The sequence below is a fragment of the Chanodichthys erythropterus genome, chromosome 19, assembly GCF_024489055.1.
Source record: "Chanodichthys erythropterus isolate Z2021 chromosome 19, ASM2448905v1, whole genome shotgun sequence".
NCBI classification, from domain to species: Eukaryota; Metazoa; Chordata; class Actinopteri; order Cypriniformes; family Xenocyprididae; genus Chanodichthys; species Chanodichthys erythropterus.
In genome coordinates this window covers 18,521,144-18,548,405 of record NC_090239.1, presented here as the reverse complement: position 1 = coordinate 18,548,405, position 27,262 = coordinate 18,521,144, and the positions used below count along the sequence as shown (strand labels likewise).

Sequence of the window (27,262 nt, the reverse complement as noted above, 5' to 3'; positions counted from 1 at the left end):
GGGAGGAGATTTTGAGAGTATTGCACTCAATAATAATAATAACAAACATCTGTTGTGACCTTGTAACTTGGCCTCCCACCTCAGTGGGATTAATATGTGTTCAAATTGTGCTATTCAGAAGGACTCAAAAATAATTTCAATAATTATGCGCTTATGTATCAGCTGTAATTTTAGTTTAATATTGGTTTAATATTGATATTTATGTAATTTAAGAATATGTGGGCAAAATAGTTAGATTTCACCAGACCTTGATTTCATGGGTGCAGTGGAATTGTTCAGCTATTGGTATTTCTGCATCAATATAGTTGGGGCTTATTCAATTTAAAATAGCTGTGCCCTTTATAACCTCTATCGTAGTTATCCCAGTCTCAGTGTAAGCTTATAGCATTGAATCTCCGCACTGCATTCTCAAATATAATTATAAGCAGAAGTTCATGACATAACAAAGCTTGAATGAGGTCTTGTTTATTTTGGTGAAGAGTGTATTACGTGCGCATTCAGTGGCAAAGCTCATACAAACTGCCTGAGATGGCTTTACTGATGACAGTTTTCTGAAACAGTCTTGTTGAGAGATCTTTAATTCACCTTAAACTAGATTTGCCAGGGTGAACTATTTCTATTTAATCTTTCACCCAAGTCATTTGGAATTATAGAATGCAAATGCTGCAGAGAGTCGGGCTGATGGAATGAGTCTAATTTAGCAGCACACCATCGAGTCAGTTGCTGGGCTGCAGGAGGATTCTGCCCCAGCTGGAAACTGAATTCCATTTGACAGATTCTCAATGCCAGGGAGTACAAAGTCATATTCCTGGGCTGACAACTCAGGCTGGTTGCTTTACTGTATTTTAAATTGGCAGTGACATCGTGTTTAGACCTAAGTAGGCAAAACTGGAGCACTTTTTGGCTGAAAGTGCACTAGTTTTGGATCACTTTCTTACTGTTTCTTAATTCTTTCCCTCAGGTGACCCAGCTGTTGTTGAGCAGTAACATGGTGGTAGCTCTCTTAGAAGGGAACGGCAGGGATAACACCCCCCTGCATCTTGCTGCCCGCAACGGCCATAAGGACATTATCAGGTCCGATTTTCACTAACCCTTTGTATCCTGTTATGTTTTTCTAAATCTTCCTTTCAGTCTGCTTAATCTGCTTGTGTGCTCAAACTGTTGTCATTGTTTCAGAGGAGAGGTGAAAAAGCCTAGTGAGCTGCCTACTACCTACATAGGTAGCCATGGAACCTTACAAGTGAATGATTTGAGTGCTTTACATAGGCCTGCTCTACACAAATAGCAGTGAGACTTGCAATTGGTTTCAATGGAGTTTGAGTTCATGGCTCGATAGTCTAATAGGCATAAAAAATTACATTGCGCACACAAACATTTGGTAAAATGGTCCTTTTTTAAATTACACCAGTTTTAATCAATTTTAGTTATACTTGATAATATGTATCAATTATTTTCTATTGAATGGAAAAGTTAATGATCAGTTTTTTTTTTTTATAGTTTATTTATCATTTCTATTCCAGCCCTCCATCTTGGATTTATTTGACTTTTCTTTTTAGCATTTTCAGACTGAAAACAGGATAAAATTGAATTAAACAAATCTTGCTGCAATACATTTTAGGATTGCATTCTTCACAGAGAATACATGCAGTGGCGAATTTGAAGGCATCATAAATAAGTTATCTACATTTTGATATGTCTGTCGCATCTGGACAGCGACCTTAAAATTCAACCTCTATAGACAGTCAGTTGCAATAAGAGAGTGAGAAAATATGGTTGTTAATATACATGCAGGCATGCCGGGAGGGAGGTTGTCTGTCTTTTTTGCAACATAGTGTCTTGTCAAGCCAGCAGTCTGGCAGAATTTGGCTGGACGCCTTGTTGACATGTTTGTCGAGCAAGTGAGGTGAAGAGAAGAGGGTGTGGAATGAGTGTAGTGTGTGTAGTGCGTTTGTTGGTGTGTGCATTTGTTGACCTGGGCTGCTCTCCCCTCTTAGTGTAATGAGAGGGCTGTGCTGTGCTGTGATGGTAACATGCATAGGAATGAGGCCGAATAGGGTTACACCAGCCAGTCAGCTGCTCAACATGCTCCTCTAGCAGTAACCATATATGAAAGTTCAAGCTTCAGCTCTCCCCTCCACTGCCTTTCTGGAATGCTGGAACTTGTAAACATGGGAAAGATGGACAGTGGTAACAGGAGGCTGCTCTACACTTCTTATTATAAAGCATTCAGTTGCTTGACTTTTATAAAAACAGAATGAATTTATACCGAACAAACAGATTTGTTATTTCTTGATTGTGTTCAGTCAAGAAATCAATCAAAACTCTTTTATTATCATCACCATGGTAACTATTGACTGATAGTTTAACCAAATATGAACATTGTCATCATTTACTCATTCTCATGCTGTTCCAAACCTGTGACTTACTTTCTTTAGTGGGACACAAAAGGAGAAGTTAAAAATAATACATTGGCTGCTCTTTTCCATACAGTATAATGGAAGTTAAAGAGGACTCCAAAATGACCAAAAAGTTCAACAAAATTGGTCCAAATATCCATACAACATATGCACCATGTTCCAAATCGTTATTTACTGAAAATTTCTAAAATGGACTACAAAAGTGTCTTTTCTTTTGTATTTAGAACAAAATGAGTATAAGTAAATGATGACTAAAATTTGAAAACTTTTGGTGACCTCTTTTAAAGTGGGAAGGCAAGCCTTTAATCCATTCAGTTGGTGGAATTAATCAATTACAGCTAAATGGAGAATGTACTGCTGCTTTGGATACTGAATCCTGAAGAGACACTCAGAATGTAAAATTGATTGATGATGCAGAGGCTGTTTTTGTTACTCAAAGGCTTTAAATTGCCATGACTTTTGACCCCATGCTGGTGGTCTTGAACTTACTATCATTGCGTGGTTTCAGTTCTGCCCACTCACTATGCAGTTTTTGGTGTTGATTTTGGTTTTGTATTGTTGGAGGCATAACAGAAAAATTTCTACATGGTTTTGCTATTTTTTTGCTATTTTTCTACAGCCTGTTTCTTCTCACATATTAAAATAATTTCAACTGAAATCAATATTTCATATCCATTTGTTAATTAATTGGGTAAGGCCTGATCACCCTGTCAGGTTCATTCTTATGGTAATGAGCAGCTAACTGTACCGTTTATTAAAGACATGAGTGATTTTGTTCGTGTCTTATGGACAGGATGGCTCATGTGTCGTTATGGTCTATCACTCATTTTTAGACTGCTGCTTAAAGCTGGGATTGACATAAACAGAACCACTAAATCCGGAACGGCTCTGCATGAGGCTGCCCTCTACGGGAAAACAGAAGTAGTAAAATTATTGCTCGATGTAAGTAGATACATACAGAATAATATACCATCTGCATATTTTCAAGATGCTCTATGGCAACACATGATATATTTCTAACAGAGTTTAAAATGAACTTATGCCAGATTTATTATTAAGAAAAAATACTGTGAATTGTACTGTGAATTTTAGTGTCTTTTCCAGAGTAAAGTGCATCTGTCATATCAGAGCACACACATATATATATGCTATATCATTTTGTATTTCTGTTTGTATGCAAAGTTTTTTTTCTTTACTGAACTAATACTCATTTACTATGTTTCACCTAGGCTGGGATTGATGTGAACATCCGCAACACCTACAATCAAACAGCCCTGGACATTGTGAACCAGTTCACCACTTCACATGCCAGCAAAGAAATCAAACAACTCCTCAGAGGTGACTCAGAAATTCAAACCTCCTGTCAAGTCAAGTCACTTTTATTTATATAGGCCTTTATACAATACAGATTGTTTCAAAGCTGCTTTACAGGAAAATGATTCAATGATGCAAACAGCTTAAGTCAGTTCAGTGTTGATTCAGTTCCATTGGAAAGATCATCAGTTATTAAATTAATTCATTTAATCTGTTTTCTGCAGAACTGCTTTATAGTGTCATCGTCCAGCTCAGTTCAGTTATCATCCAATAGAGGCAGTGCAGTGAAATCAATAATACTGTTGAATATTGTTGAATGTCTCCCTTCCCTTCCCTTCCCTTCCCTTCCCTTCCCTTCCCTTCCCTTCCCTTCCCTTCCCTTCCCTTCCCTTCCCTTCCCTTCCCTTCCCTTCCCTTCCCTTCCCTTCCCTTCCCTTCCCTTCCCTTCCCTTCCCTTCCCTTCCCACTATATGTACCTTATATTATTTAATGCCAGGCGTTTGATCATTGTTACCTTTGACTGGATGTAGACAATAGTTGTCTAGATTGAGTTTTGTGTTGTGTGTTCATTTCTGGGAATCTGCTTTCATAGCTTTTGTTATAAAGCTTATAGAGTTGCATAACATTACTGTCCTGGGGCATAACAATGGCAACCATGCCTGGAGATTTAAGTAAAAGTTTTTTGTTTATGTGTTTGCATGTGTGTCTCGGCGAATGTCTGGATGCGTTTAGTAGCTGCAGCCTTCTACTGTCCCTCCTGTAATCCAGCAGCTTGTTGTCTTTGAAGTGCATGCTTTGATACGAGCACTAAAACAGCTGAAGGAGCTGTGTTTGAAGATGAAGGGTGTTTAGAATCCCTGTTCTGAGCTCAGCTCCTCATTAAATTTTCAGATGTGCTAAGTGCTTCAGAGTATTTAAATACTACATTACTCCTCTTTAAATTCTGCCTATTACACTTCTTTATTGGAACAAACCCCACCTGAGTTTTGAATTCTTAGAATTTCAGGTTGTAGATTTGTGTACCTCAAGGCAAACTGTTTTTCTGTCTCTCTCATTCTCACTCATTCATGCATTCATTGTCCTGGGTTGTGACATTAGATGCCAGTGGAGCATTGCAGGTGAGAGCTTTAAAGGACTACTGGAATCTCCATGACCCCACCGCACTCAACATCCGGGCAGGAGATATAATCATGGTAGGCTTAAAAGAAATTACTTCTAAGCAAACACCCCACTATTTCTCACAAGAGGTGTCCTAATTTAATACTGTATAATGTGCATTATGCAATAGGCCTATATAATTGGCAATGTGCTTGAGCATTGCCTTGATCTGCATTCTTACCAAATAACTGTATTCTGATGAATCTCAGAAACATCAAAACCCAAAACAACAAAGTTTAGTCTTAGTGGAAGAAACAGTAAAGCTGAAAGCATTTTTTAGAACTCTTTAAATATGCACTAAGATGCAAGACAACACACAGCATTGCATATCATATTTCTAACTGATATAATCATGTCCTGCTCATAAGACATAGCAGTAACGTGAACAAATGAGGACGGTAATTTGATGTTCCCTACAGAGAATACTTTAGCATGCTGCAACAGGTTCTCGCCAATCAACCTTTGATGTCTGACTCAAATAAACCATAGCTTGTTATTTATGCTATAGTAGTGTGTGTTCAGCCTAGTTCCCCTTCATAACAGCATGCTTCACCACCACTAAAAGGCTTGTGTTCAGTGCGTGTACTCTAGAGTGCAGCCCAAGGCTCAGTACCACACGTATGCTATGTCACTGTTCACACCTTGTCTGTCTAGATAGCTTTAGGCATCCATTTCTGTTAGCATAAAAGGCTGCTGTGCTTTTGTGGCAGTGAGACATAAGAGACTTTAGGTTTTTTTCTAAAAGCTAGCAATGAAAATTATTTCCCTTACAGTAATATTAGGACATTAGGGAGTTGAATTAGAGGTAAATTAACATATCTCGATGATTAATACAATAAGAGGTAAAATATGAACTGTTATTCACCTTTAGGAGACAGATGAAACAAAGCACTATGGGGCGAGTTCATTAAACGGCATGTTTTATTTCCAGAATGTATTTCAGAACAAAAATGTCTCGGGTTACAAATGTAAGCTTGTTTCCCTGAGAAGGGGAACAAGGCACTGTGTCCTAGGATGCTAGTAGGGAATGCCTCAGCCTGACCGGTGTCTGAAGTGGAAAAATGCGACAATTGTATTGGCTGGCGACAGCCTATGTAGTCACTACTAGTGCGACCATGAGATATAAAAAAAAAAGGTGCCTAGAGAATATGTCATCCACTTCTTCGTCTGAAAGCACCGTGCAGGCAGCCCAAAAGCATGGCAATGAGATGCGGTGTCTCATTCCCTTTCTCAGGGAACCAAGGTTACATTTGTAACCCCAGACATTCCCTTTCAAATGGGAACTTGCGTGTCCTAGGACACTAATGGGGAACAAATGCCCACTCCACCATGCTGAGGGGAATGCATGCCATATTGGCTGTGACTAAGCACAAGAGAAACTACTCAAACGGCCTGACTGTTAGAGTTAAATTTCCCAAAGGTCCACACCACATTACTCGCTATGGCCACTGCCCGAGCTACATGCCTCAGTGAGGAAGTACAATTTTACCATTCATCTATCAAGGTCAAACCGAAGGACTTGACCCAGGGCAGAGCTCAACGGCTTGGAATCATTTACCTAAGCAAAAGAATATAGCCAGGGACGAAAAAAATAAAGGACCCTGGCCTGTCAGTTCAGGGGGACCTAGCGTCAATCCCTAAAACCGCCAGGGAGGCTCACTTCGTTCTATCTTGACCCTATCAGCCTACAACCTGTCTGTTTAACTGAATCTCTATATTTAGCCCTCTATCTGAGGCTTCCAATAAGAAGGTATTGCATAACGGCAATAATCACAACTCATTGGATTCCAAAGACGGCGTCCTGGGGAGCAAGACTCAACATGATCCTCCAAACGAGGGGTGTGACACTGCTCAACTAGAAAGGGGTCTCCAGGACCTAATAGAGTGTAAAAATAGCTCTGGGGAAGCTGAGTAATTTGCCTAGTGACCCTCAATAGTCACTTTTCCACTGTCGGGCCAGTGCCAGCCTGGGCTAACAATGTGCCGTGTTGGGCAAATAGCCTCGGACCTCAAGCACCGAGGCCAAAATCAAGTTGCATTTCCACTGTCAGGCCAGTAGCCCCGCAGCACTTCCCTAAAACCCGCCCTTAACGTGCTTCCATGGAACAATGTCACAGGACCTCACCATTTCACCAGCTGACTGAAAACTAGCAAGAATGCAAAATGAGCATGACTGAAGCAAACATTTGGTCTTTACTTAAAGACTTAAGATTTCAACATCAATATCTGACCATTGTTTTTCAATAAAAATGTTACAGTAACAGTAATTTATTAATTTGTGTCAGGAATGCACATCATGCTGAATCAATCAAACTGTTTTACCATTTCACATAAAAAGAGAACACAAACCTATTCATTTGCACCTGCTTACATTTATTTACGATCACAAGAATGCTCAAAATAACTCTATTAAGGTTTTTAAATACAAAGGCTCACGAATTTAGAAAAATATTGATAAAATATCATGTTTACATCACATTTCTGAGCATTTCTATTAATTTTCCTCGAAATTATACAATGATTGCAATCTGAGGAGGTTTGAGTGATCTCTCCATCTCTATACTGATATCCTTTCAGCCAGAGCAACAGAGGGAGCTCATAAGAAGAGTTATGAGTTATACGAGTTATCACAGTGTGTTACATATATGCGGATGCATTAGTCTTGTATCAACAAAGGCACAGGGAAGAAACAGACAAAATATTAAACCAAATAAATACTTGATTATAGTCATACATGAGTTTACTCAAGTAGTTTCTGGTATTTTCTATAAACGTGTATTTATTATCGCAATAATTTGCATAAGTAACCTTTAGCATCGCAAATAAATACATTTCTGCCTCATAAGGTGATAAGAATCCCCATCAGCTTGCAGGGAAGTTATTTCAAATACTCACAAAAGTGAAAAGGCACACTCTAGCACACTCGCTTTTGGCCCAACAGTGGAAACACAGTTAATGAGAGAAGTACCTATAGTTCTACTAAAGCAAGTCAATCAAAGGCTACGTTTACATGCACCCAAATAATCAATTTGTAATCGGATTGAAAAAATGCATGTAAACACCTTAATCAATCTGATTGAGCTCAATCCGAATGAAATTTCAATCGGGTTGGAAGGGGTGGTTTATTCCTTTTCTAATCCGATCCGACAGCAAAAAATTACCATGTAAACACTTGAATCCGACTACTTTCTCAATTGTATTCAGAAGTCTCTGGGCAAAATGCGCAGTGCAATGTTGACACACATTACGCAGTGTGCAAGTTCACGTCTTTAGTTGTAAAGATGTATGCCAACAGGCAGTGGCGTAGCTGTATCCCTTTGTCATAATATTGGAAATCTTTGTTTTAAAACAAGAAGGGGAGCCAATGGATATCACACAAGAAGCCACGTGCAAACTTTGCGCAAGAGTTATCTCAGCCTCGATCAGTATTCACTACAGAATTGAAAGTAAAAAATTGACGGAGCTGTTTGACGTGTAATATTTCAACATAATATGCTAATAAAAGTTTATATTAACTGTCTTAATTTATTCCATTATTTATCTTGTGGCCATACATATAGGCTAGTGAAACAAATGAGAATAATAGTATTTCGTGTTAAACAGATTTTTTTTTATTTTTTTTAAAGTCGGTCAACTCGCTTGAAGTAAAGCTGCGCTTAATTTTCATTGATGACTGCAGTGTTAGGAAATATTATAACCTACACTCTTAATAATTTTAATTATAGGCCTATAATTCATTGTATAATGGACATAAAAAAATGTTTAAAACATTTTCACGGATGGCCTAGCTAACAGCCTAAACTTTTATTATCCTCACAGCACGTATAATATTAATTTAATAATAAAAGAAGACGAACCTAATAGTTATAATAATAGACTAGAAGAATGTAACATGCCTACATTAATTGGAAATACCAAATCCTCTTAATATTGCCAATATATGATGCTTTTGACAATATCTCTGGCTATCGTCAATGCATAATCATCGTCTGTTGAAGTGTGATTGATATGACGTCACACGCAGAGCGCGTGCGCAAAAGTTTTAATCGGAATGTATATAAAATAAAATGGATATTTGAATCAGATTACAATGTTTAGAGTACATGTAAACAGATCTGCAATCGGATTCAACTCATTCGGATTGACAAAAATTGGTGCATGTAAATGTAGCCAAAGAGAGGCTCACAAAGAATCCTTCAACTTGATACTACTTTGCTTATAAAGAGGTCATAGGAACGCCTGATGTAATCTAGCCAAAGTACTCTGCATACAATCCTCTCAAAACGAGGGGAGTACTAAACCAGCTCGACCACAAGGATAGCTTGCATAGAGGAGCTGAGCTGAGTACTCTATATGACTACCCTATTGACTGAGGGGAGATCTTGCCAAGCTCTGGAACCAGTTATCAAGGAGGCTCCTGAAGAGCCTTACAACCTGATACTGATCTGCAGAGTTCTAGGGAGCAGAGTACTTAACACATAACGAGTTGATGGAAGTACTTCAACCAGATCAACCTAAATGTGCTTGTCAAGGAGGCCCAAGTAAGGGCCAACAACTCAATAGTGAATCTAATCTCTAGCAGCAAAAGGTCCACAGAGGAGAAAAAAAAAAAACGGAAAGCTTTGCAAGCAGATGCGTCAACAAAAGGACTTTTTAAAATTAGGCATAATAGTGTTTATCATAAAAAACAGTACCAGAGGAAGCTCCAAAAGAGCCTACTACTCTAAACTACTCTGAGAGCAGAGGTTTTGGCCAGAATGACAGAGGAGACCTAAAAGCCCTCTAGTAAAATCATTTCCTAAGAAACTTCCAAGAGCCAATATATTAATAACACTGATGCATAGAGCTCTGGAGAACAGAGGCCTCAACAGAATGACTTTATAACGAGAGGAAGCCTAACAACACTCAACCCCAAAAAAAAGTTAACACAGGAGGCTCCCTATTACTGCTTTCTGTATGAAGCTCTAGAGAGGAGGCTCCTAATTAAATTATCATAAGACAAAGTAGTCACAGAGTCTCCTATTCCTATACAACTTCCTATTTATGAGGAGCTCCAGGGAGCGGAGGGCACAAATAAAGAATTTTCTAAAAATGAGAAGCGCCCTTTACAGTGCTTAACCTGAAGACTAGCTAGTTAGAGGAGGCTCAAAAGGGAGTGCCTGTAAAATAGACTGAATCCTATATTAACATTGCTACATCAAAGCTACAGGGCATGGAGGTCTCTGCAAAACAACTTTTACTTAGTTTACAAAGTTTACCAAGACAGCCTCTAAGAGGACTGGCACGCATGATGTACTGTCTAGCTGGAGCTCAAGAGAGCGGAGGCCTCAGCAAAACGCTATAATTTAAATGCTCGTAAAGAAGCCGCCGTCTTAAACCCCAACCTCTGAGGACAGTGGCTGCAACCTCAGAGAAACTTTATTTCTGCATCTAATTCCTCAGAATGAGATATATCAAATTAAACCCCCCGCTCGACCCCACCTCACAGCAATGGTGCATCACAGCAACTCTCATCCCATAAGAGAGAGAATCAAGCCTGGGTGGAACAATCCACATCGCACAACGTGCATTTAACCCCCTCAGGAGTTAGCCATGCTACGTTCAAATGAGAACAGCTACAAATGCATCGCTATGAGTGCCTTCAACTCCCTCGAGAGCTGAACATGCTCATGCAAACGCTAACTACTATCCCTCGAGAGAACAGAAAAGAAAAAGCTCCTTGCCTGTCTCTGTAGATAGTTTTATGAATGCATCCTACCCAGCACATTCCAGCTTCATTGAAGAGTCAAAAGCGTTCCACCCAAAAACATGTCCAACATCTGTCCAACACCAGTTTCATTGAGAAATTCTCACAATGTGCGCAATCAGCTCCCTTGAGAACTAAACGAGTGTGCTCCCCACTCATGCACAAAGCGCACCAGAAGCACACTCTTCCCGAAAATGCTTGGCAAAGTGTTTCTTCATGATATTGATATTCACACATACGCAATCATTCCCTGAAGATGGAGAAGAGGATGTCATGTTCTCTAGGTGGCCTTTTTATACACTAGTAGTGTGATCAAAAGGCTGTCGCCGGCCAATACTATTGTCACGTTTTAACACATGCTTCAGACACCGGTCATGCTGAGGCAATCCCCATTAGCTTCGTAGAACACAGTGCAAGTTCCCATTTACTAATCACCAACATTTGAGCTTACCCAGGCACTAAAATGCTGAAATAGTACTTAGCCATGAGTATTTGCCATTCTTTTCCTCAAAAACATGTCCCCATTTTATATAAATGATTTATTATTAAATTATATAGTAAATTGCACCTTTTCACAAAACTCAGCACTATTTGCCTAGTGTAAATTGAATTCCAAATAAATGTTTCTGTATGAAATTTTTTGCTGTCGGCAGTAGTTATTTATCAAATTATGATAAAATGATTGCTAAAAGTTATTTATAGCTTTTTATGGCGCTCAATAATACTTAATTTTAATTTACCTAACAATAACAACACTGCAATTGACCAATTCAAATGATTCAAACTATTGTTTTCAGTGAAGTAGGATAATAGAATTATTTCAACCCAAATCAATATTGCATGTCCATGTGTTTATTTATTCTGCTTCACGTTGGGCATGCAATCATATCAGGGGCATGTTTGTGCTATTACCTGATTTGCACATTTCTTTTATTGAATCGACTTCTAAAAAAACACAGACAGCCGTTGGATGTAAACAACAGCAAATTTATTCTTAGTATCTATTTCCAGGCTCACTTGAAACACAATTTCATGTCAGTCAAATGCACTGACTTTCATTGCTACACAGGTCCTCTCTGCCATGTGTGGAATTTCAACTGACTTAATTTACTGCATTGTTTGGCCAAATGAGGAAACTATCACAGACTTGACCATGAGGTTAGGAAAAAAGGTTAGAAGATTATTTAAAACTAGATGACACAAAGGTCACTTAGCTTTGGATAGTGAAGGGTACACAGAGGGCTATAATTAAATCATAGATTATTTAAAATCACTACACACAAAAATAAAAGTAAAAAAGTCTAATGGGTTTAAGAAGACTGTTATGAATTTTATAAAATGTGCAAGCATTCTAACACTGTGTCCTAGATTCCACCGACAAGCAATTTGTCTGTCTACACCAGAAACAACGCGACTGAATACTCACAACGAAATGGATAAGAACATGATCAAATTCATAAATATTACACTATTTTAACATTATTAACATTACATACTGAGTGACTGAAACAGTCTTTGTCATAGAATACACTTGTAGAATGTCCCTGTAGATGCTTTTAATATTAAGCATATAATATATATATATATATGCTTATAATAATATAAAGCACATAAACAGTCATATTTTGTATGTTGTTGTTCCAGTCGCGATGGCACAGAAATAGAAATGTATCACGGCGTATCATGTCGCGGCTGGTTAGGACAAAAACGCTGATTAACATGGAAAATATTCCTTTTATCGTGTGTCCCAGTGCGTCTGGTTAGGACACAATGTAATAACTGTTCTTCCAGAATATCCTGTGATCTTATTGGTCTGTTCCAGGTCTTAGAACAGCACATGGATGGACGTTGGAAAGGTCACATCCATGACAGTCAGAGAGGCACTGACCGTGTAGGATTCTTCCCGCCCTCCATCGTAGAGGTCATTAGCCGTAGATCAGGTATATTTGATAAATCTGTTTTTTTTTTTTTTTGTTCAACATACTCAAGTATTTATTTGTTCACTACAAAAATATGGTCCATTTGTCAAATGTATGATAACCTATCTACTTGGCGACACTTCCCACCACAGATAAAGCCAGTTACTGTATTTTTTTTTCCCTCCACTAGGGATGTTTTCTGTTTCAATAAAATGTTTTTCATTCAGAATTATATTATCAGCATAACATTTTGAGTGCAAATTTGACTTAAAAAACCCTGTTGCTTTAAAGAAAGCAGCATACTTTTTTGACTTAGAAGTAGTGCCGAATTATTTTTAATAACATTTATTTTTTTAATCTTTCGTAATCCTGCAACTTTTTCTTTATTTTCAGGTTTAAAATAGAATTTGAATCCCAGATTTAAATGTGCTCTCTGACATTTGTATCCCACAGTATGCATATCAAAATAATGCTTACTGAACTGGTGCAGTTCTCATATATTCTTGTATAGATATGTGAACATGTAGTCCATTGATAAAGGCACACGCAGACACACACTCTAATGGGATTAACAGGAACATATTGGGGGCAGGCGGATCAGCTTTAGAGCCCTGTGCCTCCATGAAAGGGGGAGCCAGCCTAAGATTGCTAGGGCCTGAGCAGAAAATCTTTCCCTGAAATGAGACTGGTATTTTTTTTTTCTGTGTGCGAGAGCGAGCGCAGCGGCAGACTCAGCATTCTGTCATGTCACAGCGTCAACATCCTGCTGCTCGCACAAAATTAGCCTCCGTTCTAAGCTCCTGCTTCAATACTGCTGAAGAGGACATGATGGAGGCAAAACAGCCAGATTAAGACCCAACCACTTATCTAATTGTGCTGGGGTGTTTCACCCACACGTTTTATCTCATCAGGATGCTTAAACCTCCCCAAGTTTTTGAAATGAACGTAAGGAGAGAAAACAAACTTTTGTCTTTCATGTTAAAAGGATAGTTGACACAAAAATGAAAATTCTGTCATTCCAAACCTGTATGACTCTCTTATTCTGTGGAATGCAAAATATATTTTACAATGATCATACAATGAAAATTTGTTATACAATGTTTTAGACCCCATTTATATTTATTGTATGGAGAAAAACAGTTTGACATGGAACAACATGAGGATGAGTAAATGATGACAGAATTTTCATTTCTGGGTGAACAATTCCTTTAAAAATGTCATTTTATTTTTTTTCACTTTTATTTTATTATTTATTTAATATATAATAAAATTATTATTTACACTGCTGTTTAAAAGCTTGGGGTTTAGCAGATTTTTTTTTTTTTTTGAAATGTTTTTGAAAGATGTCTCACTAAGACTACAATTATAATAATAATCATTTATTAAATATTATTAATTAAAAATAAATGTTTTTTGTTTGTAATATATTTTAAAACGTAATTTATTCATGTGATGGCAAAGCTGAATTTTCAGCATCATTACTCCAGTCTTCAGTGTCACATGATCCTTTTGTAAATCATTTCAATCTGCTGATTTGGTGTTCAAGAAAAATTTGTTATAATTATCAATATTGAAACAACTGTTTTTTGTAGAAAATGTGATACTTTTTTAAGATAAAATTTTTGAGGAATAGAAAGTTCAAAAGAACAGCATTTATCTGAAATAGAAATCTATTGTAACAGATCAATTTAAAGGGATAGTTCACCAAAAAATGAAAATTATCCCATGATTTACTCACCCTCAAGCCATCCTAGGTGTATATGACTATCTTCTTTCAGACGAACACAGAGTTAGATTTAAAAATATCCTTAGTCCTCCAAGGTTTAGAATGGGGGGCTGTGTTTTGAAATCAAAAATAATGCATCCATCCATAAAAATAAAGCATACATCTATAAATTCAAATAACTAGCTTCCGGTGGATGACCGTACGCAGAACGTGCAAGGCGATTTACACGGAAGAGTATCCTTTGACCTGACGCACAACATAATGACAAATGCGAAGTCGCAGAGGATAGAGCAAAGCAAATAACCGGTCACGGATTATAAGTCTAAAATGATCGTTTTAAAAGAGAAATGTTGGAGGATTTCAATATAAGAGAAGAGGAGCTTAAATTTGTTGCACAGCCCTATTTGTTTGAACCGCGAGAGGCATTTAAGCTTACAATAGTCCCACATCCTGCGTCATACATACATCGTGTCAGAGGATTATTCATTTGGCGTACATCGACTTGCGCACTCTGCGTACAATCGTCCGCCGGAAGCTAGTTATTTGAATTTCTTAAGTTTTAAATATGGATATTTTTCTAACAAAGATGCTTTGCTTTGCTTCAGAAGGCCTTTATTAATCCATGGGAGTCATATGCATTACTTTGTTTTTTTTTGTTTTTTTATGGAATTAATGCAATATTTTTTACTTCAAAACTCGGCCCCCCATTCACTGCCATTATAAACCTTGGAGGACTAAGGATATTTTTAAATATATCTGATTATATTTGTCTGAAAGAAAATAGTTATACACAACAAGGATGGCTTGAAGGTGAGTATATCATGGGATAATTTTCGTTTTTTTTGTGAACTATCCCTTTAATGCATCCTTGCTGCATAAAATAATTTATTTAAAAGAATGTACTGACCCCAAACTTTCATAAACTACCTTTAGTTTATATCATTTAAAGAATGACCCTAATGAAATCATCTTTCTCAAGGATGATGTTTCATTTGTGTCCATGGTGCCTCATTTGTTTTAACATTGTGTCCATAGGGGGCGTTCTATCCCGGCAGGCCTCACTGCCCATCCAGAGACATCACATTCTGTCCCGAGCCCTGTCCTCACACAGTTCTCATCACACCTCTCACACTGACGACTCCTACACCTTATACTCATCCACCCGTCCTGTACTGACTCACCACAACGGGCTGGATCAGCACTCAGGTAGCGTGAGAATTAGACTCTTAGGGATGAATTCAAGAATACATGCCTACAAACTGATAATCTCACCTCAAGAGCCCATTCTAGCATCTTTGAGAGCAAAAAAGTCCTCCATCCCTGACCATGCAAACTATATATAAATTGCACTTTAACCTAAATTTTCCAAACTCATGTGATTCTTAGTCTAAAGCTTATTTTGATCGGCACTGAGCCCTAAATGCTGTAACACACCAAGCTGATGTTTGGCTGTCAGCCAAAGTTGGGTCATCGTTGAGCTTGTGTCAGCTCACTTTTTGTGGTGTGTTCTGCACCGTTGCCTGTCGGCACTAGTCGGATCCCATCGGTGGCCTTTCTGCCGTTTGAGCAGTCATTGAGATGGTCACTCCGATTGGCTTTTCAGTTTAGCGAACCACTATACGAGAAGAAAAGTGAAAGAGGTGAAAGCGAACAAACAGCAAAGTTAAGAAGATACACACTGAAGACTGTTTTAATCTTTATTTGATCTTACCTGAGAATTCCAATATGCAAATATTTTCATAATGACATGGTCATCTGTAATGAAGAAAGTAATCAACATGATTCATAATCGAAATGAAAAGCAAGCGCTACTTTCTTTAGTCCGCAGTCCTAGTGTCTGTTTCCCCTTTTGAATGACGAATATAGGCTACTACCACCAGTTGATAGACAGTTATTTCCTCTCACATAGGCGCAGAACGCACATTATGTGCTAGTTGGCTATTGGCTGTAGTCTTTGCGCTGTGTTCAAGCAAAAAATTTTAATGCGACATGAAGAGATAACACAGTCTTCTTTTGTCGCTGCTAGTTCTTTGATCCCAGGGCCCTATAATACACCCGGCGCAATGTGACGCAAGGCGCAGTGCAAGTGTGTTTGCTAGTTTGCGTCCGGCACCATTCGCGCTTTCCCGTTCAGCGCCACGTCCTTAAATTAGTAAATGCATTTGCGGCAGTTAGTGCGCCCATGGCCGTGCTGGTCTAAAAAAGAGGCGTGTTCAGGCGCATTGCTATTTTAAGGAGCTGAAAATAGACTGCGCCATAGACCAACTCAAACCTGGTCTAAAGTCAATGGCGCAATATTTTTTTGTTAGAGCGTGTTGGTAAAAACTGCGCCTCTGGGCGCGTCCACAGTGCGCGTTGACTTTGCTTATTACACACAGGGATGCGCATCACACAAACATGCCAAATATTAAAAACAAAAGGATTACAGTGTAAAAAAATACTATTGTGTAGGCTACATAAATATAAAAATGTAATGATGAATAGTCATTGCGTGTATTAGAATTAGGGTACCTATTTTCAAATCAGCCTATTACTACTTATAATGATGAACGAAATTGGCTAATTAATTGAACAATCGTGCCAATACACACACATATATATTAACTGACTCATCGCGCGGAGCTATTTGAAAGCCTGCATTTGCAAGCCCGCTTTAACTTCGCGCACGAGCAGATCGGTTTCTTCGCTTGAAAAGCGAACAAATTCCGCCATGTAAATAGCAATCCGCGCGAGCGCATCTCGCTCTTAAAGAGAATGGGAGATGACGCTCTGATTGGTTTATTGAACGTTACGGCCATTACTCATTAAGAGAATTAGGGACAACCCGTTTCAAAAATGCGCCCCGGTGCACGGACCATTTTCCGTCGTTAAAATAGCAAAAGTGGATTTGGACACGCCCTGAGTGGACCTGCGCCGGGCGCTTTACACTTTGTGTTTAGATCGTTAAAATAGGGCCCCCAAAGTTTCCCCCTTTGGCCCTTTAAAGTGTTTGTGTTTGCTAGGTGTGCTTCCTGACAGTCCCAGTGCCTTGTGTAAGCCAGCTAGTCCCAAAGAGCCAGAGGATATTTGGGTCCTCAGGACCTCTCTCAATGGTAAGAGTTGTGCGTTTCCCCAGGCCCTTGTTCATCATGTTTTCTCCTCCTTACGTCCATCTGCTGGTCCTAAAGCCTGCACATCAGGGTCTTTCGTGTCAAGTTGAAGTTTTCCCAGCTGTTTCACAGGGTTCCTGTTCCCTTAGGCTATATTTGTCTTATGTTTGTCAGCCTACCATCAGCTTGCCATTCACGTTCCCTAATTCGCACTAGTCCTCCTCAACTTTCCCTTGTGCTCCTTAACGTTCCCCTTGTTTAGAGAGACCTTGCTGGAGTTCAGAGGTTGCAGTGCAAAAAATCTTTCCCCGATTTGTTGGCCAATGTGTGAAAGAGTGTGTTTTTTATTTTTTATGGGACAATATTTCACCAATTGTTCTTTTCCTTTGTCCTATCTTTGTTTGTTCCTCTTCTTTCAGCAGGAGACAGGAACAGTGTGGGGAGTGCAGGCAGCATGGGCAGCAGTCGCAGTGCTGGCAGTGGACAGAGCACCGAGGGAAACTTTCCACACAATGGCCCCCATCAGTCACCTTCTGCTGTCCAGGACTCCACCAAGGTGGGATTCAGTCTCTCACACATCCAGTGTTTCCTTTAAGCCAGGGCTGGGCAACTCTGGCCCTCAAGATCTACTTTCCTGTAGTGTTTATTTCCAAACCTGATAAAACTCATCTGCCTGTACTGTAGCTTTCTACAGTTGCACTGCTTCTGAAATCAAATAGCTACTTCCTTTAGTATATAGTTTGCGAAAAACAGTATGCCAACATATTTGTATGTCCAAATACATAGTATTTGAAAAACAGTAAGCAAAATGTCAGCCGAAATTTTGGACACAGCATAGTAATTCTGAAGGTGTGTTTTGATTAGAGTTGGAGCTAAACTCTGCAGGAAAGTAGATCTCGAGGGCCGTAGTTGCCCACCCCTGCTTTAAGCTGGAGATTTTGTGATTCTTTCTGCATGTCGATTGATTTTCATTAGGGAACAGAAGCTGTGAGAAAACTTGTGTGGAGAAATATGCAGCACTGATTAATTCTCGAGATAGGGACCCCTTCACAGTACATAGATTTCATGGTTCATAGAGGCACTAAAGGGAAAAAATAATTACTGTTATATATAGAAGCCCACAGAAGCCATTTTTGTTGTGTGCTCTCAATATCTTATTTTTCTTGTAATCTTGACAGGACAGAACAAGTTATTTTGAGTTTTTCTTGAAAAAGAAAGTCAGACAAATAACAGTTTTTTTTTATATATATATATATATATATATATATATATATATATATATATATATATATATATATATATATATATATATATATATATATATATATATATTATTTATTTTATTTCAAAATTTGTTGAATGGAAAGTTCTATAGAACAGTATTTATTGAAAATGGAAATCTTTTATAACATAATATAACATGTCTATAACATGTCTTTACTGTCACTTTTGATCAATTTAATGCATCTTTGCTGAATAAAAGTATTAACTTCCTTGAAAAAAATATTACTGACCCCAAACTTTTGAACAGTAGTGTAGGCCGAAGTGTCCGGCAAATAGAAAAGGATTTTGATAAGCAAGAACAGTAATTAAAGGTAACAGACCTCTCATCTCTGGTTTTCTTATTACATAACACAATAATCTCTGTATTTTATATGCAGCTGAGCATAGTGTTACTCATACTGCAGCATTTATTGTATTTAAATTACCATTGCGTACTTAATGTTCATTTCATGCTGTGATTTACCCTTTATATTGTCAATGATTGGGTCTGTAAATGTCTATAATAGAGATTCTTACATTTTGAAATTAAAGAGATATTAATTTATGTTCTTGCTGATAATTATACTTAATATTCATGTTTAGTAATTAGACTCTCTGTGTGAAGTCTTTCACACGCAGTAGACGTCTCTCTGAGCTATTTCTGCCAGACAGCTGTTGAGTTAAATGTGACAGTGCTGTGTTTTTCCTACATGTAGCTGCCTCCCTCTGCTGGAGAACTGGTGGAACAGTGCAGTCAGGCCCATGACCCCGCAAAACAGACGGACCCTCATTCAGGTCAGCACTGTCTTCAAGAGAGTAAGCAGTAAAAACAGAGGTGCAGAATTGAAAGTAATCAAAAGATGACTAACTTGGTTGGGCAAAGATATATATATATATATATATATATATATATACACACCACATATATACATAATGTATGTATATATGTGTGTGTGTATGTATGTATGTATGTATGTGTGTATATATACTTATAAATCACACTTAAAAATACTTACAAGTATTATTTAATTAAATTTTTATCTGAATAAGAAAAGCTCTAGCATTATTCGATTACACTTTGCTTAATATTGTATTAAATATCTAATGCAAGATTAAATATTTTTATATTATTATATATTAAAGGGTTAGTTCACCCAAAAATAAAATTTCTGTCATTATGTACTCATCCTTATGTTGTTCTAAACCCGCAAGACCTTCGTTCATCTTCAGAACACAACTTAAGATATTTTTGATGGAACCCGAGAGGTTTTTATCTCCCACATTCAAGGTCCAGAGAAGTAGTAAAGACATTGTTAAAATAGTCGATGTGACTACAGTTGTTCAACCTTAATGTTATTAAGTGACGAGAATACTTTTTGTGCGCAAAAACAAAACAAAAATAATGATTTTATTGCAATTTACATTGAAGATGCATTGCAGAGCTTCCATCAGAACGCCGGCTCAGTATTGGCCGACGCTGTTAACATCAGAACCATGACACGTGTGTGATGCTAACGCAAGGGTCGGCCTATAATAGGCTGACTCTTGCGTCGGCATCACACACGTGTCATGGTGTAGAACAGGGGTCTCAAACTCAAATTGGCGGGGGGCCATTTCTGTGATTGACACTTCATAGGAGGGCCATATTAACATTCAAGCGCAAGAAAGCGCTGCATTTCAGAAAATGTACTTTCCTTTGCATTATTTCTCATTTACTTTCATTAGGCCTACTAAAATGTTTTTATACCTATACTATAAATATTTTATTTACCATACTCAATGTAAATAGCAGTGTCTCTCTCATTGTTACAGAGTGTAATATAATTAGCCTATATAATTCTATTACTAATATAATACTACTAATATAGCCTAATATAATACTATTAATTGCAATAGTCTGGTGCAACTTCTCACATCCAACAAGGTGCATGGAATAAAACAATGTGTAATTTAGGAACAAAACCAGCAACACTTGTGACTTGGAGGCGTCAGAAATAAACAAAAAACTGGAGCTATATATACATCAATCAACTTTAATCAACTTTATTTTGTCAAAAAATAAAAATCTCTCATTGTTACATACATTATTAGTTTTTAACATTTAGTGGAAGCATTTTAAGTAATTTTCCCTTACTTTATGTTAGCTTAAATAACATTAAAATCTTGCACTGAACAACACTGTACTGAACAAATACAATCCCTGAATACATTTGTACACTCTTCTGTTTCTTGACAGACACCTGCAGCGCTTGTGCTCACATAGCTGACACACATTTGTCCAAGATGCCGTTTGAACATCGGTAATGCTTAATGGTTGCATCGGACGCGTTTCGGTGGTTTAAATCGGCGCTTGTGACTTAAAGTCGAGTGCTTTTACCGTAATTTAGGCAAGCGCGCTCATAATAGAAGGCTCATGGTTGCATAGCAACGACAGACGCCACTGGAGCAAAAGTGCATTGGTGTGTGAATGCCCTCATAGAACGGTGACTTTTTCTTTGCATATCAGTCAGGTAGCAACTAGGGAATAATAATAATTTAGCGGGCCGGATTATGTTTTATTTTTGAGATTAGTTGCGGGCCGGGTAGAGGGGGAGGGTGGGCCGTAAATGGCCCGCGGGCCGGCAGTTTGAGACCACTGGTGTAGAAGATACTGCGTCAACTGTGTAGGAGACTGACATGGTAGTTTTTTTTGCGCAAAAAAGTATTTTCGTCACTTTAAGTTTGAACAACTGTAGTCACATTGACTATTTTAACGATGTCTTTACTTCTCTGGACCTTGAATGTGGTAATTTCGTTGCTTCTAAAACCTCTCAGATTTCATCAAAAATATCTTAATTTGTGTTCCGACGATGAACGAAGGTCTTACAGGTTTGGAAAGACATGTGGGTGAGTAATTAATGACAATTTGAGTAATTAATTTTTTGGGTGACCTAACCCTTTAAATATCTAAGTGTGTCTTAAGTATCTAAATACATTTCAGGGCCTCTGTATATTAAAGTTGAAAGAAACTCATTGAAAGTGCGATGCCTTAAAATATAAAAGACTTTGGCACTGTCCTCTTGCTAACTCTTATAATTTGCTTTATCCTTGAGCATGTCTTCATGTTGCGTCTTGCCCAAGAAAAAGACATTGTATTAAACAGAATGGTGTAATACAAATGTCACCTCAGTCCTGTGTTCATTACCCCCACCCCCAACCCGCAAAAAAAAAAAATTAATAAGTAAATAATTTCATATATGTATTGCTGTTTAAAAGTAAAAGGTTCCTCCCAAAACCACAATAAATGCAAGGCAGCTTTATAAAATTCCTGCTCATTTTTACTTAAAGACTGATAAAGTGTCAGATTTCAGTAGGAGGGAAGGACACAACGGAGGCAAAGTTGTGTGTAAGTCAGAAATACCAACGAAAAGAGGAGAATTTGAGAGGGAGAGAAGATTATCAATGACACGGACGCAAGAGTGTTTTTGTAGTGGCTTTGACTTGGAGAGTCTAAAAATAAGCATGAGATCAAGAAACGCTAAAATCAGCTTCTCTTATGGAGGTGAGTTAAATGGAGTCATATTCACATGCATGTTATTGCTTTTAAAAAGGTACATTTCGATTCAATCTTATCTTCATTCTTATTTACAAGTTAATGAGTTGTCATTATAGGGATTTTTATTATTGAATAGCTTTGTAGCTTTAGTTTCTTACCAAACAGTACACAAAGGTACTGTTTATTATCATAAAACGTATATGCATGTCTGTCTCTCACACGCACACATACTTTCAGAATCACTCATCAAAACAGCCTTAGGTCTTAAATCCTCATCTCTAAATGTCAGTGATTGCGCTATTCTGGTATGATCCATTGTTAATGAAGATGAAAATAACAGTGCCTCAGGTCACAGGAGAACATTTTTTTCTGCTGAAACATGTACTCCATCAGCACACTGATTTATAAACATGCAAGTACAATAACATGTTTGAAAGACTGCTCCGTGAGTCCATACTTCAAAGCCTAAGGCAATAGCTGAGTCTATGACCAACAGAAATATGTGTGTGTGCGCTTTAGGTGCTCTTGGACGGAGGATTCCACTGAGCAGCTCCAGACCTGGAGAACAACATGTCATCCATCCACCACTTCTGGATGGCAAGGTGAGGCCAAAGCAGGACAAAAAAAAAACAATATATATTATTTTTTTTACAGTGTAATATATAGTATGTATAGTGTGAGCCAGATGCAAATTGTCTATTTTCAACAAAAAGACTTTAACTTTATTTCCAGTGTGATGGATGTACCTGTAATATAGTATTGCCTTAGAATAGTAGCCATATATTGTATCCGTTAGTTTTCTTATTATTATTATTCGGCCATTTCTTCCGCTCTGGAATTCTATGGCAGCCCATAGAACCGTATGCAGGAAAGTTAAATTTAGCACACTGATAGAGGACAGTCAGATATGTGTCCATAGCAAATTTGGAGTCTCTAACTCAATCCCTCTAGCGCCACCAGCTTTCCAAATTTTCACTCATGTTTATGCTAATAACTTTTGAACCATAAGGGCTATAAGACCATAAGACGATTCGATTGCACCCTATGACGTCATTTTCCGCCATGAAAATGTTTTTAATTTTTAATTTTCCAAAAAACATACTTTTTCGAACTCTGTTGTTCTGATTTTCTCGAAAATTGAAGCAGAGCATCTTGAGACCATGCTGACAAAAGGTTATCAAAAGCTTTTTGATAGAACCATCCATTCTCGAACACTGCACAAAAGAATTTGACGAAAAGCTCGCCAAATCAGATTTGAGGCTCCAGAACACTATCGTATTCAGACAAAACTTGGTACACGTCATCACAAGCATGACTTGAGGCAACATGTTTCGGCGCAGCACCACCTACTGGTCCGGAGATACAAAAAATGGCTATTTTTGCTTATAACTTCTGATGGGTTTGTCCAAAAATTTGGTATCATTAGATTCAGGGCATTATGCTGAATGCTATCCAATTTTCCCATATCGGCCATTTTGGCTGTCGGACATTTTGAATTTTGTGCTAAAATGCTATATTTTATGAACGCAGTAGCGTATCGTTATGAAACTCAGTATGGGTCATCAGCACAGTGCCCTGAAGGAGCCTGAGAAGTTTCAGACCAGCGCCACCTAGTGGAGAATTTATTTATTTTTTTTTCATATGCTTTCATATACTTATTTTCACATCCTTAGACTCCAGAATCCTTGCTGAATCCAACGATACCAAACATGCTAGGTTTCGACTTATGGTTTGTGCGAAGTGGTTATTTAGTGCTTAAAAAACAATTGTGAATATCTTCGAAACCGTTACTCCGATTGAGACGAAACCAGCATAGGAAATGCGGAACCATAGTTGGTTAACCAAATGTAAGCCCAAATGTCAAAATTTTGATAGGGAGTGGCAAAAAAATCAAAACAAAATCTTCCATGGGTCATTTTTTTATGATCTCATAAATATAAATGTCTATAACTCCAAAACGAAATGAGATATTTTCACCAAATTTGAGAGACTGATGTATGGCCTCACTCTGAGGACGCATAAAAAATTGGTGGGATTGTGCCTTTTGGTGGTGCTATAATTGAACAAAATATGACATTGCCATTAACTACAATATGGTATTATGATAAAAAAGGGTTATAATTTATGAATGCATTAGTGTACCATTACGAAACTCAGCATGTGTCATCGGCAGATGCTCTCAAGGCACTCAAAAGGTTTTGAAACTGTGCCTCCTTATGGTCAAATATTATAATGAAATTTATGTGACCTATCTTAATGAGACTGGTCTTAATAGATTCGGTGGGTCAATCTGAGAACATTGATGCCAGTTTTGCCAAAGTCAGCAAAACTTACTCTCCACCACTTTGATTTTCTTTAAAATTATACTTTTTCAATCTCCTCCTAGACCGTTGGTCTAATTTTCACCAAAATCAAATCGTATCATCTTCAGACCATGCCGGCAAAAAGTTAAGGATTTTGTGTTGATAAACAAAACCGTTTTTGTATACCGCAGCAACGAATTGCAGGCTTGATGCCAAAACGACTGTTGAGTCTGTATCTCTGTAGTGCTTTGATATATTGACACCAAACTTTGCGAGTGTCACTGTCAGCTTACTGACCATACCACATTAATTTGGTCACAGTGCCACCTATTGGTCAAAAGTGATAAACCAGTAAATCTTTATTATTGACTGTATTTATCATTTTTCGGCTTTTTTAGCTAAAATGATCCAAATAGGTCTTTAATTGCTCACTGTTGCAGCTGGTCTGATGCTCACAGCCTTGTTGGCTGGCTTTTTCTGCCGCTTTTGTGCTTGGCCCCGTAATTGCTGCTTGCAGCTATATTTTTTTCTTTTGTTTTCAATCGTATGCCTATTAGCATTTTCACATCTAAATTACCTCTGGATCTTAACGTGATGGCCGATTCTGCTGTTATGCATAATGCTCAATCATTTCTTTGTATTAGGATGCTGAGGCTATTTACCAGTGGCTCTGTGAGTTTCAGCTTGAGCAGTACACATCGAATTTCCTCACTGCTGGTTATGATGTGCCCACAATCAGCAGAATGACCCCTGAGGTGAGCCATCATTTTGTGTATCAGCATTTAGGTACACAGGCTTATGTTTGCATCCTGACGCATTTATGGCACAATGCATTAATATTCTCTGCTGCATATCAAATATAGACAAATATAGATATCAAAGTTGAACATACTCTCTGCACATGCATTCTGAGATGCTTTTAACTATTAATTTTGTAAGTTTATCAGTCTTTTTTTTTTTTTTTTTTGTATGATTTTAGGATCTCACTGCTATTGGCGTTACAAAGCCTGGCCATCGCAAGAAGATCTCTATGGAGATCAGCAACTTGAATATCCCAGAGTGGTTGCCAGATTACATTCCAGTAATTCAGTGCTATATTTTCATATGAATAGTTTTAATTATTTGCAGACATGTGCTGTACAAGTTCAAGGTTATGACACACCTAATGAGAACTTCAGTACTTAAACAGATAATCGCTAAATTCATATCACAAACATTGAGTTTTATATGCTTAAAGGGATAGTGCACCCAAAAATGAAAATCCTGTCATTAATTACTCAACCTCATGTCGCTCCAAACCTGTAAGACTTTTATTCATATTTGGAACACAGTTGAAGGTCTTTTTAATGAAATCTGAGAGCTTTCTGTCCCTCCATTGAAAGCCTACACAAGTACCTTTGTATAGTTGAGTGTGTTGAGTGCTTTGTTTGGATAAAAAAACGTCTCGGGTTACAGATGTAACCCTGGTTCCCTGAGTAGGGAACGAGACGCTGCGTGACAACGCATTGGGAACCTTCTGCGTGATGTCGTCACTGAAGCACTCATGTATCTAACCAATCGCGTAGCGAGACGTCAGAGACGGGTGACGTCACGGACCAGGAAACTATAAAGCACACCTGGATGCAGAGCACGGTAGCTTCTGGATAAGTCTGAAGCAAGCACTCACAAGTGTGCAGGGGTACGGCAAGAGACGCAGCGTCTCGTTCCCTACTCAGGGAACCAGGGTTACATCTGTAACCCGAGACGTTCCCTTTCGTGGGAACTATCGACGCTGCGTGACAACGCATTGGGAACGCAATCCCAACTGAGCCGTAGCTCAAACACTTGTCAATGATATCGGCTCCACCCTAGGGTCCTCCGGGTTGTCAAGATAACCAAGTTATAATACTTAATAAATGTGTGCTGGTATGACCATCCAGCTGCATCACATATATCACCCATGGAAACTCCTGACATCAAAGCTTTTGATGCCGCCATACCCCTAGTTGAATGGGCGTGAACATTCAAAGGAGAAGGCTGTCCGGCCGCTTCATAGGCAAGTGAGATGGCCTCGACCACCCACTTGCTCATTCTCTGCTTCGATGCTGGGCCGCCTTTTTTTAGGGGACCAATAACAGACAAACAATTGATCTGACTTACGCCACAGGGCAGCTCTGTGGACATAAGCATCCAAAGCCCTTACTGGGCACAGCAGATTAAATTTTTCCTGATCCGCAGATTCAAATGGAGGAGGATAGAAGGCCTGAAGCACAATGGGGCCTGGGACATTAGTAGGGACCTTTGGGACATAACCCGGTCTAGGATACGGGAATGCTTTCACCATTCCCGGAGCAAATTCAAGAAAAGGAGCAACAGAAAGTGCTTGTAAGTCTCCTATCCGCTTCAGAGAAGTGATAGCCAATAAAAGAATCGTTTTAAGAGTGAGGAACCTCTCAGGAACCTCCTCTAGTGGTTCAAAGGGAGCCTCAGCTAACCCCTGTAAGACCACGGCCAAGTCCCAGGCCGGAACCCTTGTGCGCACTGGAGGCCTCAACCTCAATGTGCCACGGAGGAAGCATGTGACGAGGGGGTCTCGACCTACCGAGATATTCCCCTCAAGAGGAGCATGTTATGCTGAAATTGCTGCAATGTAAACCTTCAAGGTTGAGTGAGATAGGCCCTCCGAGAATTTTTCCTGGAGGAATTTTAGCACACAGCTAATAGAAGAAAGGACAGGGTCCGTATTATTGTTTCTACACCAGGTAGAAAACAAATTCCATTTGTAGGCATGCAACTTCCTCGTGGCGGCAGCA

The 27,262-nt window shown here is 38.5% G+C and overlaps 1 protein-coding gene across 4 annotated transcripts in view; it reads left to right on the top strand.

Moving 5' to 3' along the window:
- Positions 1-27,262, top strand: part of caskin2 (CASK interacting protein 2) — a 70,704-nt gene that overhangs the window by 28,924 nt on the left and 14,518 nt on the right. For 2 of the 4 annotated variants that reach the window (XM_067369607.1, XM_067369610.1), the window contains 11 exons: positions 962-1,074; positions 3,251-3,359; positions 3,647-3,755; positions 4,830-4,924; positions 12,458-12,575; positions 15,316-15,486; positions 17,789-17,925; positions 19,349-19,448; positions 22,687-22,769; positions 25,115-25,225; positions 25,450-25,551. In XM_067369607.1, the coding sequence (XP_067225708.1) occupies positions 962-1,074; positions 3,251-3,359; positions 3,647-3,755; positions 4,830-4,924; positions 12,458-12,575; positions 15,316-15,486; positions 17,789-17,925; positions 19,349-19,448; positions 22,687-22,769; positions 25,115-25,225; positions 25,450-25,551 (1,248 nt within the window). The remainder of the gene's footprint in view (positions 1-961; positions 1,075-3,250; positions 3,360-3,646; positions 3,756-4,829; positions 4,925-12,457; positions 12,576-15,315; positions 15,487-17,788; positions 17,926-19,348; positions 19,449-22,686; positions 22,770-25,114; positions 25,226-25,449; positions 25,552-27,262) is intronic. The other 2 variants (XM_067369608.1, XM_067369609.1) reach the window with 2 other exon arrangements.